The sequence below is a fragment of the Triticum dicoccoides genome, chromosome 7A (assembly GCF_002162155.2).
Source record: "Triticum dicoccoides isolate Atlit2015 ecotype Zavitan chromosome 7A, WEW_v2.0, whole genome shotgun sequence".
Taxonomy (NCBI): domain Eukaryota; kingdom Viridiplantae; phylum Streptophyta; class Magnoliopsida; order Poales; family Poaceae; genus Triticum; species Triticum dicoccoides.
Genome location: NC_041392.1, coordinates 259,576,169 through 259,592,918, shown reverse-complemented (window position 1 = coordinate 259,592,918; position 16,750 = coordinate 259,576,169). Strand labels below are relative to the sequence as shown.

At 42.7% G+C, this 16,750-nt stretch overlaps 1 protein-coding gene across 3 annotated transcripts; it reads right to left on the bottom strand.

Annotated features, from left to right (window-relative positions):
• Positions 1 to 2,024: 2,024 nt before the first annotated feature.
• Positions 2,025 to 9,527, bottom strand: LOC119329491 (nascent polypeptide-associated complex subunit alpha, muscle-specific form-like). 3 transcript variants are annotated; one of them, XM_037602546.1, is made up of 8 exons: positions 9,342 to 9,527; positions 8,348 to 8,469; positions 8,061 to 8,259; positions 7,781 to 7,867; positions 4,802 to 5,170; positions 4,276 to 4,432; positions 2,425 to 4,089; positions 2,025 to 2,164 (listed from the first exon to the last, which is right to left on the bottom strand). In XM_037602546.1, the coding sequence occupies exons 2-7, from the start codon at positions 8,419 to 8,421 to the stop codon at positions 2,438 to 2,440; spliced, it is 2,538 nt and encodes an 845-aa protein (XP_037458443.1). In that variant the 5' UTR covers positions 8,422 to 8,469; positions 9,342 to 9,527; the 3' UTR covers positions 2,025 to 2,164; positions 2,425 to 2,437. The 3 variants fall into 3 exon arrangements, with proteins under 3 accessions (XP_037458443.1, XP_037458445.1, XP_037458444.1); XM_037602548.1 differs by having other exon boundaries at positions 8,348 to 8,458; XM_037602547.1 differs by lacking the exon at positions 2,025 to 2,164 and having other exon boundaries at positions 2,194 to 4,089.
• Positions 9,528 to 16,750: the final 7,223 nt, after the last annotated feature.

Genomic DNA, 16,750 nt, shown 5'->3' with positions numbered 1-16,750 from the left:
TCATGAGCTGACACGAAGGTAGTGCTAACACAAGTTTCTCAACACTAGTTTAATATTCAATACCTATCATGGAGAAGATGGGGATGTTGCAGATGAGCTCAACAACAACTCATCAAGGTTTCCACAAGGATGGAATCCCACAATTATGTGAACAAGGTGATAGCGTTAGTCAGACCAAAAGATATAATGGTTGGTGAGGAACAAATATATTTTGTGGCTGCATGAAACGTTTGTGACATGCAAAGTATAGTACACGTCCCTAGGTGAGTGATTATAGTGGTGGTGTTGTCTACGTGGCTTGTCATCAGCACGTATAATACTGCTGACGTGGGGTCCAACAACACCACTATTTTTTAACAATGGCGTCATATTAATGGCGTTGAGTGTCCACACCAGCAAAGCCGTTTTTGCCACGCTATAGCTAGACTTTTCTGCACTAGTGGTGGCCTCACCTTGTGAGTCTAATTGAAGGTTTTGGGACAGCGGTGATGTACATGACCTAAAATGTACTAGCTAATGTGGAGGGGTTTCTTTCCCATCCTCTTCTCTAATACTCCGTCTGTTCCTTTATATAAGATGTGTTTGTTTTTTCAAAAATCAAACAAATGCATGTTTGACGAGTTTTTAGTAAAATATATCAATATCCACAATACGAAATTTATGTCATTTGATCCATCATGAAAAATAGTTTCATATTTTATTCTTTTAGGTTGACTTGCACGAAAACCAATGCACCTTATATTCTGGAATGGAGGTTGTATATAGTACGAACAATATTCGAGGAAAAATTATACATCCAGGAGATCCATTGCAGTAGAAAGAGATCGTGGGATAAAACACAAGGTAATCGGTGAAGATAGCACATGCCTCTCCAGGGACCAGGCTCTAGTCTCATAAAAATAGCTGTGTCTTCGAAATTAGTTACCTAAATTACTGTTCTTTTCCCTAAACCAGAGGTACATGTGTTAGGTAGCATAGCATTGATAAATGATAATACAAAGATTTTTCTTTGCTCCAGACTGAACAATACAATCATCATAAGGTAGCATAGCATTGATCTTTTGTGCATGCCTATAGTTTAATTACAAACATACAATCATCCTAAGCAAGAGAAACACAGTTTGAGAACTAATAATACAAAATAAGTTGGTTTTGCTTCGACCTTTTGGAATATCACTTCCTAAAATGCAAGGCATGACTAATTTAGCAACTTCCAGGGTACTCCAAAATCGTTGAAGGATGATGCACCAACTGCAACACATCTTAACCAAAAAAAATGCCCCATTTTTGTGACAAAATGTACAATACCTACAAGTGCATGACTGCATATCTATTCTGGAAACTAAGAGTTCTAATAATATTACCTTAGAACATATATACCGCACATAATAACCATGAACTGGTATGGAGACATTCTAGAAAGATTCAGCAAACTAAGGTTTCAAGAAGAGCATCACACTGTTAGGCAACAAAATATACATAGATTTAATATGGCCTCACACGTACGAAAACTAATACTTCGCTTGACTACTAAAGATTTCTCGTCTCTAAATTATGATTAAAAGAACTTCACATATGTTCAGAACTGCTGACATAAGAAAAATAAAAGCAAAGTTCCATCTTGTGCCTATCAGTTCTTACAAACAAACATAGATGTGCATCACAATTTCAACCAAAACCTCATCACCCCATATAATGTGTGTCGATGAAATAGTACTATGATCTGAATTTATATTAGCAAGCACGTGCCGATGAAACAGTAACATGATCTGAATTTATATTAGCAAGCACCTGATATACCTCGATGCAAGACCAGTCACGTGGGTAATCACATAGACATCTCATTTTCGTTAATTATAAGCCAAAGTGTCCATACCTTCTACAGAAAAGAGAAATATTAACTTAAAGCTAACAACCATCAGATTGCTATATCAGTAGAGGACGAACTTGTGTGAACTCTGAAGATGGCCGCACGAAAGGCGCATTGAAGCACTGCAGAGGCAGTGAATGGGCGTTTTTGTAGATAGCAACGCACAGCTAATCCAATAATCAGTTCATGCACTGGAGGAAATCTCCTCACGTCAAAACAACTCCAATTTCGGAGGCAGCATATGCAGAGGGAACGGACATCTTGACGTGTCATTGTCAATCCCCACTGTCCACACTGATACAAAGACAAGTCAGATAAGATCCTAAAAAAAGGGCAACTGCAATTGCAAACCAAGGCTCTTAATACCCCTAACAATTTAGTTCTGCTAACTACTAGTGGTACTCTAAAGATAACATCAATCAAATCTAATGTATTCCTCAGGAACTTGGTTCAGAAAAGAATGGAGTAATCGCAGGGGGAGAGAAGCGATAATGATGTTTAAGAGTGTGAGAAACTATTCACATTGTCCCTAGGAGCATTATTGCAGCATTTACCATGTTCGCCTGGCTACTGGCTGGCAGGTGGATTCCCCTTGCTAGGCCCATTCACCACTGGGGTATACTGGCGACTGGCTGGTGTTCTGGTGCCCGTAAGCGAGTTCCTGCCTGGTGGAGTTCCAGCACTGGGAGCCGGGTTCCTGACTGGTGGTGTTCCAGTGCCAGGAGCCGCAGTCCTGACTGGTGGTGTTGCAGTGCCGGTAAGCGAGTTCCTGGCTGGTGGTGTTCCAGTGCCGGTAAGCAAGTTCCTGGCTGGTGTTATTCCAGTGCCAGGAGCCGCATTCCTGGCTGGTGCTCCAGTGACAGGAGCCATATTTTTAGCTAGTGTTCCGGTGGCTGGAACCGCGTTCCTAACTGGTGTTCCGGCACCGGGAGACATATTCTTGGCTGGTGTTCCGACGCCCGGAGCCGCATTCCTGGCTGGTGTTCCGACGCCAGGAGCCGCATTCCTGGCCATTGTGCTACTATTTGAGCTCATAGCATGCAGCTTCTGGGCCATAATTTCTTGGCACCTATTTTGTTTGCCTGTGGTGCCTGGGCCAGGTGGCTTCCGATATATTGCTTTACTCAGCACACCAGCATTGCCTGTGCCAACAAGGCCACTAGAGGTGACTGTTGATGGAAAGGTTGCCCCATGTGAAGCTAGAGTTTTGGTCTTCTTCACGGTTGCTGGTGCTCCTCTAGCAGACACAGGGACGCTTTTCACAACTGTGGGTTGCTGTTTCGGTTGTTTCTTCTGGCTGGGAATAGCACCTTGAGCTCCAGGAGCAATTTTGACACCTTTGCTCTTATCCAAACAATCTGTAGTCAAGCATCCTTGGGCAACAAAGCGATCGAATTCCAGCATGTCGGCATCCTTGGGGTCTATGCTCTCCTCAGCTTTGGGGTCTATCATCTCAGGCTGCTTCACTATCTCTGGCTGATTCACCATCTCCGGCTGCTTCACGTCTTCAGGAAACAAGTCCTCCATCGTGACTGCACAAAATGTAGAGTCGTCGTCCATCTCCATATTGTCGCATGGGCCAGACACTGGTGTGGTGCTCAATGCTCTATCAGGTTCCAACAAATGTGCACTAGCAGATTGTTCAGGGGGATTAACTCCTGCAACTTCTGACACAAGATTAACTTGCTCAATTGACTGTGTTACCAAAACCGGAGGAGATGGTGTAGGGGCACTGCAGTTTGGAAGTTCTGGGTGTTCAGCACTACCAGGCTGTGTTCCAGGCTCACCAGCCATAGTGGATGCTTTAGAGCTTGTAGTTCTTGAAGATCCTTTTCCTCGAGGTCTTATGGGCATAGCTTTCGGGGTTATGTGCACAGCTTGCGAGGATTGTGCAGCTTTCAATAAATTGGTGGCAATGCTTGCTGGGGCGATTCGTCCACCAGCAGCAATAGCTGCAGCTTGTATCGAGGAAGGAGCATTTGTAGGATTTGCTTGTGCATTTTGCTTCTTAGAGCTATTTCGTGACTTGTTTGAAGTATTTGACACTTTTGAGGCTGCAGCTTGAGCAGGAGCTGGTTGCGCCCAAGGAAGTGGAATCTGCCCTTGTGCTGGCACTGGTACTGGCAACGGGAATGATGAAGAGGATGTTGCACATTTTAACTCAGGAGCCGCAGCAACGAATACTGGAGCAGGATGTTGAGTGCTTTGTTGTGAAGCTCCTACATGAAAAGGCTAGAATGAGCACCAAAAGGCTAGCACAAGGCACAACAAAGATGCCAGAACGGATTTACATCTCAAATATACAACGAAGCTATAGGACAATGTTTGGCTTGTTGATACTTCAGTAAAGAAGCATTATTCTAAATGAGAGCTGTACTGACAATGTATAAGAATTTTATTAGTACCTGATCTTAATGTAGAGAATCCACCAGGCTTCCCCATAGGCATATCAAGAGCCATAGAGAATGCCTTTTGAGTAGCTTTTATATCGAACTCCGTCGTGACTGATTTAGCTTTAGCAGGCTTGGTTGTTCCTTGGCGCCTGCAAATGACTGCCCATCTCTGAAAACAACAATAAACATTACCTAATTACTCTACAGACAAATATGTACATGGAGACACATGGACGTCCCATCATGCTAATCATTATAGCACACAACAGTTATATGCGAATGAGAACTAAACAAACAGGCCAAGTAAGATTGAGATGGAACTTTTTCTAGGCAAAGATCACAAGCAAAGCAACATAACCATTGCAACAAGAAGCACATGCATTTGTCTACTTACCTTGGCATATTTGCAAAGGCATGCTACAAATTTATTATATTTCGGGAAGACTAAGGAAGACCAAATGGATGTAAACAAGGATGAACTGCCGCACAATAATAGATTCTAGTATGCAATTTACAAGATGACCATAGAGTTAGTTACCTGAGACAATTGAACATAAGTTCTTGTGCTATCGAATTTATATCTATGCAGAATGTTCAGCCAATTTCCTTCACCACACTTATGTACACCATCCATTAAGTCTGCGTCCTCCTTGTTGGACCATGCTTTAGGCTTCTTTGTCTTTTTATGAGGTCCATTCCCATCAAAAGGATCAGGAGATAACCCTGTATGGGATGCCTGTTTTGAGTTGGAAATTGGACCTGTACCATTTGTTAGACGATGGCTCTGAGCAAGCTGTTTGTCAGATGGAACACGCGGTATCTTCTCATTTGGAGTGTTTAGCAGAGGAACTTCTGAGTTAACGCGATGACTAGAACATTGCTCACGTGAAGGTCCATAGATTAAGATCTGCAATTTATATGATAGGATTATAAGTACCATTGTGCATACCTAAGATATGAAGAAATTGTATGCAAATATGCAACAGAGCAAATATTGCATGACATTCAACATAGTTGGTAATCAATACAAAATTGCTAACGAAATAAAGATTTGTCTTTTTCATAAATGATGACTCTTTTATGTTGTTACTAACTGAAATGGAAGCTGTCATAAGAACTGTTACACTGACAAATCCTTGCAATTTTATAACTAATCTGCCCAGCAATAGAAGACATTTGGGTGTAGACATGGTACCCGAGTAGAACTGTGAGTATAGTTGTTTTCAATTGCAATAAGAATCAAATACATTCAAAACTAAAAGCATTTTCTGAGGAAAAATCTTTCACTGTTATTTTCATCTGTCTAATTTAATATTCAAAAAGATCTTCACTGCCCAAGATTAGAAGGTTTGACTGCACATATCATGTACTGCTACTCTTTCGTCACTAGAGGGGGCAAACATGATAGCCACCCTTTTGTAACTGGAGGGGGCGAACATTATGGCCCTTTATTCTTTTGTCTTTCTGCGTATAAAGGTAGAGATTACTGACTCATAGTTGCAGTTGCAGAATTAGTAGATCAGTCAGTTTTCTGTGTACACTACTTTAAGTTTGTGAAACTTGAGAAGGTGAGCTCTGACTCTGTGAGGCATTATAGGAAGTCCATCTTATAAATCAAATAAAATGGACCTTTACACTCTCTAATAGAACAAGAAACTTAGATGAAACATACGAACTACATCTTCATTGACGAATACATATACTTATCTTACAGCCAAAACTGTTCACTATCCTATGATTTCTAGTGAAACACCATGCTTCATCTCCCATTTGATAACGAGGCATCAATCAAGCTTTTGAGCAGAGCCAACAATCAATCAGCCTTCGCTAGGCGCATACTGAAGAGCAAACTGCATCTGCAGCCCTAAAAGTATTGAGGGGGTGTCAAGTTAGTCCTAATTCTATTGAAGTGCACATTCCGGTCCCTAAAGTACCTCAAGGGAACATTTGGTTCTAAGAAAACCAGATTGAAAGGAATGTGAAAATTACTAGGAATATTAGCATGGTAATGAGATAATTAGGAATATGACATTACCGTTAAATTTTTCAATGAATTAAATATTGAGTTGTTTGGGTCATTGGTTGCAATAACCTGTTCATGAGATTATATTTTGTAGATTAATACTGATGTATTGTGAAGTCCTGTTGTTGTTTTATTTCTTCATGTCCCTTTATGACAAAGACTTTTCAGATTGACCGTTTTTGGGGCTAGTAAATTTATTAACAAAACACTTCTTCTTAGACTGGACTACTTATCAATGTAAGGCCGCTAGGTGACTTTAGAAACTTTTTATTCGGCTAGGACGCTGTTCTTTCACTGCTGATGTGACTGCTTTTAGCGTAAAAAAAGACACGCTGTGAAAGAATTTGTATCTTACTAACTTATACAGAATAAAACCCAAATTAGTGTACTAGGAATATTATCGATCTCCAACGAAAACTGGAGCTAGTGTTCAATAAGAAAGAACAATTCCAAAAAACAAGTAATTGTATGTTTAATTTAACAATGCAAACGTGAGAAGGAATTGGTTGCACATCATGCCAAGGTTGTATTGTAAAATAGCAAGACATGATGGACTGAATTGTCTCGACACCGTTAATCGGATGAGTTTTAATTAGTACACTTGACATGGATATACAGTATGAGTGAGGTCCTAAATGGGATGGACACAAAACCCTTCACAAGATAATTACAATTCGATCACTATGTTTGAATCGAACTAATATTGAAAGTCTAGTGTTTTTTAGGAAGAAAAATGAGGTGTCGATGGATTCCAAACAGGGGGTAATCCAAGATAGCCACCTGTTTCAAAAGGAATCATAATGCCCCAAAACAACTTGAATCGTATCATGGTAATCTAAAGTCTAACTAACATTCCAAGTGGCTATGCCGAATGCGGGAATCAAACCAGATTGCCTCGTGATTTCCACTAATCTTTACAAGATTCCTGCAACCAAACACAGCCTAAAAGTGAGTCACCGCGGGTCCTGAGAGCTCAGCTCAGCACGGGAGCTCCCTTTGCGGCAAACTCCTGCCATGGCAGCATTCTGGCTGTGCGGCTGCGGTCAAAGCACCACGAGTGCGGTCAGCACTGAGCTGGTTGCTCAGGACCCGCAGTGACTCACTTAAGGTACTATAAGATTGTAACAAAGGATCTATATGGACAAGCCAATAACCATATGGCATAGATAGCACGACATTAGATACTGGTTTGTGGTACAATAGGACACAATGGCCTTAAGCAGATGCCAAACAAATTTCTGTGCACATCTCGCACTAAATCCCAGATATGTGAATCAAATACAAAAAAATGCAACTACTAAATACATTGATGGCGTTTAAGTTCATATATCCGGGTTCTGGGTTCCTAATTAACGCAGATAAATAAGGCAAGGTGGGTGAAACGGAAAATTAGGCCTTTGGCATCCTAAATCCAAAAGGAGCATCTGATAAGTAAATGACCATATCAGCTACAATACAGACAGAAATGCTTCTGACAAAAACAAAATGTGGTACCTTCGCGAACCGGGAGGCCTCAGCTGCAGCTTCGTTGCTCGGCTTAGGAAAGGGTTCAATCTCACATTCCAAGTCGCTCTCATCACCCTGCCATCATCAATCAGGGCAACAGAAGTACCACAATACAGTTAGGAAAAGATAAGGTGACAGTAGAACAAACAGAATTTCTATATACCAACCTCTCAAGATCTAACAGTTCCTACAACGACGATACTGGCTAGAATACACAATTTTAAAGCTAGTCCAAATTAAATTGGCAGGATAAAGAAAGAGCACAAACCAGAGGCTGGGCGCCGATGTCCTCGGTGTTCTCGATGAAGTCATGTCGGTAGGCGATGTAGCGCCAGAGCATCTGGTACTCGCGGGCGGAGGTGATCCCCGTGGCCGTCTTGGCCACCAGCGCCCTCCAGTCGATGCTCCTTCTCTCCGCGTGCTGCGCCACCTCCTGAAGCGCCGTCAGGATTGTCGCGGGCGAGTACCTGCAGCAAGATTGAGCGGCGCACTAAAACCCTAGGGCGGGCCGGGGAGAACCGTCGAGTAGCGCGAAGGTCGAGGAGAAGGACCGACTTGTGGAGGATGAGGTACACCTCGTCCTCAGAGAGATCTCGCTTCCGCTTCGCCCCCGCCGCCGCTGCCACCATCTCGAAGTTTGTGACTCGTCAGTGCTTTGGCGGTTAACTGGGGGAAAACTACAATAGAATAGAATCAGCTCGTGGAATTATTATTATTTTGAAAAGGAGGCAAAAGTTTTGCCTTATACATTAATTAAGAAGAACAGAGTTGCCTGATTAGTTTACGGAAAACCAGGCGAAAACCGCACAGACTTGCACAATCATGTGAACTACTCCCAAACTATGGAGCCACAGGACCACAAAGGTAGACCAACGAACACACCCAACACAGAACCACTGCAACCCCAAACACTTGGGTCCCAACTTCACCAATGGAACTCCATCGCCCCCTGCAAGTTGCAGCCTAGACTACTGTATCATGGAAGCACCTGCGCCTCCCCATTATCTTCATCTTTTTTCCATTGCACATGTTAGATTTCTTCTTGCGGATACCAGGGTGGAAAATAGAACTCTGTGCATTTCATGCTTAGTCAAACACTGGTGGTACTTTGGCTGGTCACATGTAAATTGATGGTTTGCTCCGACAGGTATGCACTAAAACAGATCATCAGCTTGCTAATACGTGTTACTGGCGCAATACAGATCTCTAGTTATTTGTTTTACTTGTACAGTCCCAGATGATAATATCTAAAACAATATCCTTTTTTTCTACAGCCAAAAGCTACCATATCTTGATGCAAAGTTGCAAGCCATCAATGGGTTAATTGATTGTACGTAGCAATTACATATCACACCGACGGCCTATTACATGCCATTTTATCCAAGTGGGTAAACTAGTAGGTGTTCTCTTGCAAAGGCATGAACGCGTCTACTTGCTTCAGCCCAACAACAGCGGCTCCAATCAGCTCCAGTACTAATAGGTACAGCGATGTGCCTCTCCATCTAAACTGAATCGAAGTCAGCGCATTGCCTAAGATGAGATTGAGTACCTGCTGGAACAGTGGCGCGATCCGCATGCAGGCAGACACGGCGCAGCAAGAACCAGTGGAGGGAGAGTACCCCGCGTTGGCTACGTTGGCGGAGACATATCGGCGGCGACACCCAGCGACGGCGGCGCAGACCTAGGTGGCGGCGGCCGTGAACAGGCTATGGGACGAGGATTCGTGCGTGATGCTTGGGCCTGGTGGGCCTTTCCGAAATTATCCGACGGTTAGGAATGAACGGCTCGTCCAAATGCACCTATCTCGATCAACTCGACGAGACAAATGCAACCACCACAATTTATTTACATCTCTTCATTTCGTTCCTAATGGTATAGTTTCATCAATAATCAAGACAAATATAGGCGACCCATACTTTCAAGAGCACAAAAATGATAATCAAACATTAGAGCAAGATGCTATTCCCTAAACTAAAACCACGACAAGTATTTTAAAATTAAGAGATTACAACACATCAATAAAATAAACCAGCCATAAGACATAATGAAACGTGAAAGCAATGCATGCTGAAAACCCATCTAACTATGCACCAATGTGTCAAATTTGAAGTTATTTTACCCTCGAGCAAGTTCTTTTTGTCGTTTAGACAAAACAAAGGAAAAGCTTAATTTGTTAAAACATCCTTGCTGAATTTCAAGTTAATAAGATTCTACACTCGAGATCTAAAGCTTGTGTTATGATAGCAACTGTAACACTTAAGATTTCAAAATTTCAACTCTAACTTGCGTTGCTACCACACTACTTCAAAAATAACCAAATATTGGAATAATTAGAAATTTTGACAGAGTTTCTTTTCGATATACCTATATACTGACTTCCATAACACACTAGCAGAACCGTCTAGAGAGTTTGCAGCTCTCAAGAGTAATAGGCGGAGCGTATTGGACTTAGATTCGAGTGATGCTGGACCACTATCTAATTCTTCGGCTCTAGGGGTTTTTCTCTCGGTAGATTTTAAACTCAAATCGCTCGGAGAGGGGGTTGCTCAACAATCTTCTCATACTCAAATGGAGCAGCCGCCGGACAAAGCCAGCGCGGGTGGCTATTTATAGCCGCAATGACCATTTTGGACATGCGGTCCAACCAATGGCCAATCCACACGTTTGCAACGGTCGGATTTGGAAGCAACAGTAACATTATTTGAGGAATAAGTAATGCCAATTCCTCGGTCTAAGACAAATCTCTCGCACCGAAGAAGATCACAGTCTCTTGCTGGCAAGTATTTGCTCGGAACACAAAAAGATTTCTCTCACAACTTTTATAGGATTTGGGTTTAGCATCAGAGAATCAAAGTTTCGAACGCTACAACCCTCTTAATATGTAGCGACCCGACCTCAAACGGTCAAGCCTCTGTGTATCCGTGCCATCTCTGGATCGGTATGCTGGCACACACAGTACATCAGTGTATAAATCAAAGTGCAATCACATGTATAAATAACGTAAGACGGATATATACCTTATAAGTCTTAGCGGAAACAATCAAACGGGTGTGAAGTCCATCAACGCCAACGGCAAGTTGAGTGTAGACCGTAACCCTACAATGTAACTCTTACTCGTCATAGAAAATTCCTGCAACATAAGACGTTGCAGCCCTGCAGGTCAGTACATTGAATGTACTGGCCACATCATAAGAATAATGAACCTATTTGTACATGCAATTTGGCTGGTGGAAAGTGAAAGTGATAGTGATCGACTAGAGGGGAGGGTGAATAGGCGATTTTTATGAAAGTCTTCTAAACAGGGAAGTTTTGAAGACAAACGATAGAAGTAAACCTATTACCACGCAGCGGAAGGTAGACTACACTAGTCAAACCTTAGTCAGGTAATCAACGAATTGAAAGCACGATGACTAATAGCAGCTAGGCAGTAGGGATCAGGTAGGAAGATATTGTGAAGCCAATCAGAACAAGCAGTCACTCAGTGAAGACAAAAGATAATGCAATCACGCAATGACTTCACAAGGACCAACAGTAAGTAAAGGGAAGGGAAGGATGAAACCAGTGACTCGTTGAAGACAATGATTTGTTGGACCAGTTCCAGTTGCTGTGACAACTGTACGTCTGGTTAGGGCGGCTAGGTATTTAAACCAGAGGACACACAGTCCCGGACACCCAGTCCTGAACACGCAGCTCAGAACCCTTAGTCCTCATCGTATTCCCCTTGAGCTAAGGTCATGCAGACCTCGCCCAATCACTCTGGTAAGTCTTCAAGGTAGACTCCCAAACCTTCACAGACTTCGTTCACCGGCGATCCACAATGACTCTTGGATGCTCAGAACGCGACGCCTAACCGGCTGGAGGATTCACAGTCCTCAAGTGTAATAAGTCTTCAGATCACACAGACAAGAAGACTTAAGTGATGCCTAACACTCTTTGGCTCTAGGTGGTTAGGACTTTATCCTCGCAAGGAATTCTCTCTCAAAGGCTTCGAGGTGGGTTGCTCTCAAACGACAACAGCCGTACTTTAACTCTGAGCAGCCAACCGTTTATGGTTGTAGGGGTGGGCTATTTATAGCCACTAGGAAACCCGACCTGATTTGTCCGAAATGACCCTGGGTCACTAAGGAACTGACACGTGTTCCAACGGTCAGATTTTAAACACACACAACAGCTTTACTTGGGCTACAAGCAAAGCTGACTTGTCCAACTCTGGACAAGATTCGCTCTCATAATCTTCACTCGAAGACATAGGATTTTGGTTAAGCATCACTTCAGTCATTCTGACTCGTTCTCTTGGACCCCACTTAACAGTACGGTGGTTCCTATGACTCAACAAAGAAGAAAAAGAACTACGAAAGATCTAAGTCTTCGAGCTCCATAGTCTTCATGCGATGTCTTCTCTTGTCATAGTCTTCAATGTGAATATCTTCACATACCACCTTTGACTTCAATGTCTTCATACATTTTTAGGGGTCATCTCTGGTAGGAAAACCTAATCAATGAGGGACTTCTACCTGTGTTATCCTGCAATTCTCACAAATACATTAGTCCCTCAACTAGGTTTGTCGTCAATACTCCAAAACCAACTAGGGGTGGCACTAGATGCACTTCAATCTCCCCCTTTTTGGTGATTGATGACAAACTAGTTGAAGTTTTCAACGGGGAATATAATATGTGAAATTGTAAAGGATAAGGAATTGTCTTCATAAGTTGTAAGGGCTCCCCCTGAAGATGTGCATATAAGCAATTTGCTTTTGGAATGCAAATGCACATGGCAGGTTGTACTTGTGGAGATCCTCTTCAACTTATGATGACAATTCATCATGCATGAAAAGTAAGTGAAGATAATGACATGCATAATGGAAAATGGATGTCTGCAAAATGATCTAAGTGCGGAATGTATCGTCGCACATGCGAAATTTATCATCGCATCACAAAGTAGCAAACGAGTAGCAGACGACCATCGAGTTTAAGTGTTACAACTCAAAGAACCAAATGTATCAAAACAAGAGTTGTAAACACCAGGCAAAACATAAAGTAACCGCCCATATGGACCCGCTTGAAGAGTATCACACTCATATGCTTCTCCCCCTTTTGTTAGTAAGGACCAAAAAGGTTTGAAGACATAGAGCATCTACTCGTTCCCATGAGGAGTAGGTGAAGTAGCAAGGTCGTCGGTGTTGTTAGGCGGTGCGGACGAGCTCGGGGTAGTGTCGACGCGTGCTGAAGGAGGGGGCGGTGAAGTAGCATCATCTTCGTCCTCGATCACTCTGGCATTCACAGTTGCCGCAGAGGAAGAGAACTCAGAGTCTTCAAGTGAGGGAGTTCGTCGCAGCACAGCCCTTCGGGGAGGTGTGGAGTCAAACTTGAAACGTTCAGAGAAGCCATCCTCTTGAAGATCATCCTCAGAGCACATAAGCGTCAGCCCTTTCCATGTACGCTGTCGTGGAATTGTCATGGCAGATGTCCTTAGCGTCAGGACTTAGTCGCGAGGCCAACGCATCTATGTGGTAGCTTGAGAGGGGTTGAGCGGGACGAGAGACGCGAGGTTTTTACCCAGGTTCGGCCCCTCACGGTGGAGGTAAAAGCCTACATCCTGCTTCATTGATATTGATGATGATGATCACGGTTACAAGAGTGCTCTATTTCGAGAGCTATTGTCTAAAACCTAACTTGTCCAACTTGTGGAACCTGTCCCCCTTTGAGGAGCCCTGCCCCTCCTTATATATGTTGAAGGGGCGGTTTACATGTGGAGTCCTATTAGGATTAGGACTAGTCTATCTCTAATACAAACAGGATACAAGTCCAGGTCTTAACTCTTTGTAAGACAAATATTCCTCATGCCTTTCCTCTTAAACCGGCCCACCATTAAACGTGAATCGGCCTTCTGGGCCTTGGGCCTTGTTATTCGTCTGTCCCGCACGCCGGATCACCAGTGAGTCATAATGACCAGGTGGGTTGCTTGTAAACCGCCAGGTCAGGGCGGGTCGCCAGTAACTCGCCAAGTGTCATCGGGGTCTTCAGATAAACCGCCAAGTCCTGGCCAGGTTAACTTCCGGCCGGTTTACGCCGCGGGGTATATCCCCGACATTAGCCCCCAAGTTTAGCTTGGATTTATTCATGGTAAACTTATGCTGCAAAATAAACACAAGAACAAATTTGACAGGTTATGCTCTGGGTTAAGAATTTTTGTAAACCGGTACCTGATCATCCTTAAGTCCTTGTTATTTCCTCCTTCTGAGAAATCCGGGTCAACAGACCAGCTTCATAATCAATTTGCCGACCTTGGTTTGTCACCGAGAAATATCGTGAAGAATAACTCCTTTGACTCAGCTCCCAAAGCTCCGGTTTAAGAAACATGGGTCTGAAAATACTTATCTGATATTCAACCGGTTTGAAGATGTAAAACTTGTCGATTTAATATTACCAAAATAGCCGGTTTATAAATATTGATGGCGTCGTGTCATAATAGTTGTCGACACCGGGTCATGTAATTGATCTTCCTGATTTGCTCAAAACTGATAAAATGAAGATGTTCCTCCTTTATATGCATAATACCTGTAGCCCCCAAGTCTTAAGAGGAGAACATAGTGATAACTTAAGACTTGCTCCAATAAGTGTTTCAACCTTGAAGAAATCCGGTTTATTCATCTCAATTATATAAACTGAATACTCCATATATGTAGCCCCCAAGTGCCGGGTTGTCATGCTTGCAGCAACCTGGGACTTGTAATTGCTTATAAAAATTTCAACCAGTGTAGCCCCCAAGGGCCGGTTCAGTAAGATAATATTGAGCTGGGACTTTATATATACTTCATTGAAAATAACATCATATGATGTAACTCCCATCATGGGGCTTGAACCCACGTCCACCAGGTTAAGAGCTTTGTGCTTTACCAACTGAGGAGTGGACCATTCAATATAACGGATAAAAACTTGTGTACCTTGAATTGTTGACAGGAGCAATTGGTAGCCCCCAAGGGCCGGCTCATTATAATATGATGAGTCGGGTCTTCAATAAGACTAAAAATGACTTGGCATTAGCCCCCAAGTGTCATGATGCATGCTTGCAGCGACATGAGACTTGCATGTAATCTCGATTTGAATAATGTAGCCCCCAAGTGCCGGGTTGTAAGCCTGCAATGACTCGGGACTATTCCTTTCATTGTAGAATAAATCATATCCTTTGACAAAATAATAGCCATTGCGCTAAAGTGACTTTGAAAACTTAATAATACCGGTTATTAATAACCATAAAAATCCAGCCATGTTGGCTATTCAAGATAATATAATCCGGTATGAAAACCTTATTCATTCAATATCATAATGAAAATTCAGCCAAGTTTGGATATTTGAATAATATGACCCAATGATTTATAAGCGCATGATTCCAATGGCGCAATACAAATATATATACTGGCGACTTATAGTCCAAAGCCAGGCTGGTTTAACAAACCTGTTTCTGCATACAACAAGTTTAAAGTGTCCTGGCGGTTTACCGCCGGACGGGTCATAGTGCCCAACATATAACCCGAGTTTATAACCAAGGCTTCCGAATAATCAAATATGAAATAGATCATACCTGTGACATTGAATCACATTGTTGGTTTTACCAACTTTTTGTAGTAAAGGTGATAACCCCAATCTTGAGTACTGATAACTCCTTCCATATTATGCCGGTTTATGATAAAACCGTGCCGGGCTGTGATAAACACCGGTTTACTCCATAATAGGATGGTAACAGAAAATCAAACCGGGCAGATAGTCTCTGGATTAAAATGGACCGTTTTCCATCAATTGACAGTTTGAACCGGCTTAAAACTTTGTCAGTTTAAAAAAACGCAATAAAAAGAAAGAAATATCTTTCAAAGAAAAAAGTGAAGCAAAGGCAATGAAAAAACCGTTTGCAAAAAAAGGCTTATTTGAGCTGATCAGATGGCGTTACCATGGCCGAACACGACCAAGCTCTCGATAGGTGTAACTATGGTTCTAGTCAGCTAGGTCCCCAAATGAAACCGTGGCATTTATGCCGATCAAGTGGCATGGCAATGGTTCGGGTTCGACCAAGCCCCCAAGTGATTCTGTGGCCTTAGACCGATCAAGAGGCATGACTGGTTCAGACGTGACCAAGTCCCCAAGTGATCTGGTGGCTCTCGCCTATCAAGAGGTATTGTATTGGTTCGGACACGACCAAACCCCCAAGTGATATAACATGATGCTTTTTTTAAAAAGCCAACTCAAGGGGTAAATCGGAGGCCGCTTTAGAACAACTCCGTGTAACCACACATGATGTAAAAGAACAGAGACCCTGCTTTATGAAGCAGAAGCCCCCAAGTGATCTATAATATGTCAGGCCAGTAAGGCGGGATACCCATGTTCGAACCGCGCATCGTGGCAGCAGGTCCTCTTCGGCAATTTTTAACTTTTTGCAAGAGACACTAGTGCAGAACCGGGCAATAGCACCGGTTCGTAAGGCCCTTTAGTGCCAGTTCCATAACCGGCACTAAAGTGTGGTCACTAAAGCCCCCCCCCTTTAGTACCGGTTCAGCATGAACCGGTGCTAAAGGGCAACCACGTGACACGAACCAGCTCCGGGGGCCGGGAGCCCTTTAGTACCGGTTGGTAACACCAACCGGTACTAAAATGTTTGGGGTTTTTTTGGTTTTATGATTTCTTTTTCATTTAATTTTGTGTTTTCCATTTTAATTCTTTTTTGTTTGCTGGTATTTTACGATACTACACATTGTACACGTTATGCATATATATATATATATAAATAGAATTTCTAGTAGAACCAATCATATATATATCATCAATGTCTCACAAACCACCATATTAATTCACACATACACACATGTATAGCTATATACAATTTCTCCTACATATGCATGTTGCCTTCGGAGCCAGTGGCATTAGCCTAATTGGTGCCTTCGGAGCACGATGACAATTGGAAGTGGT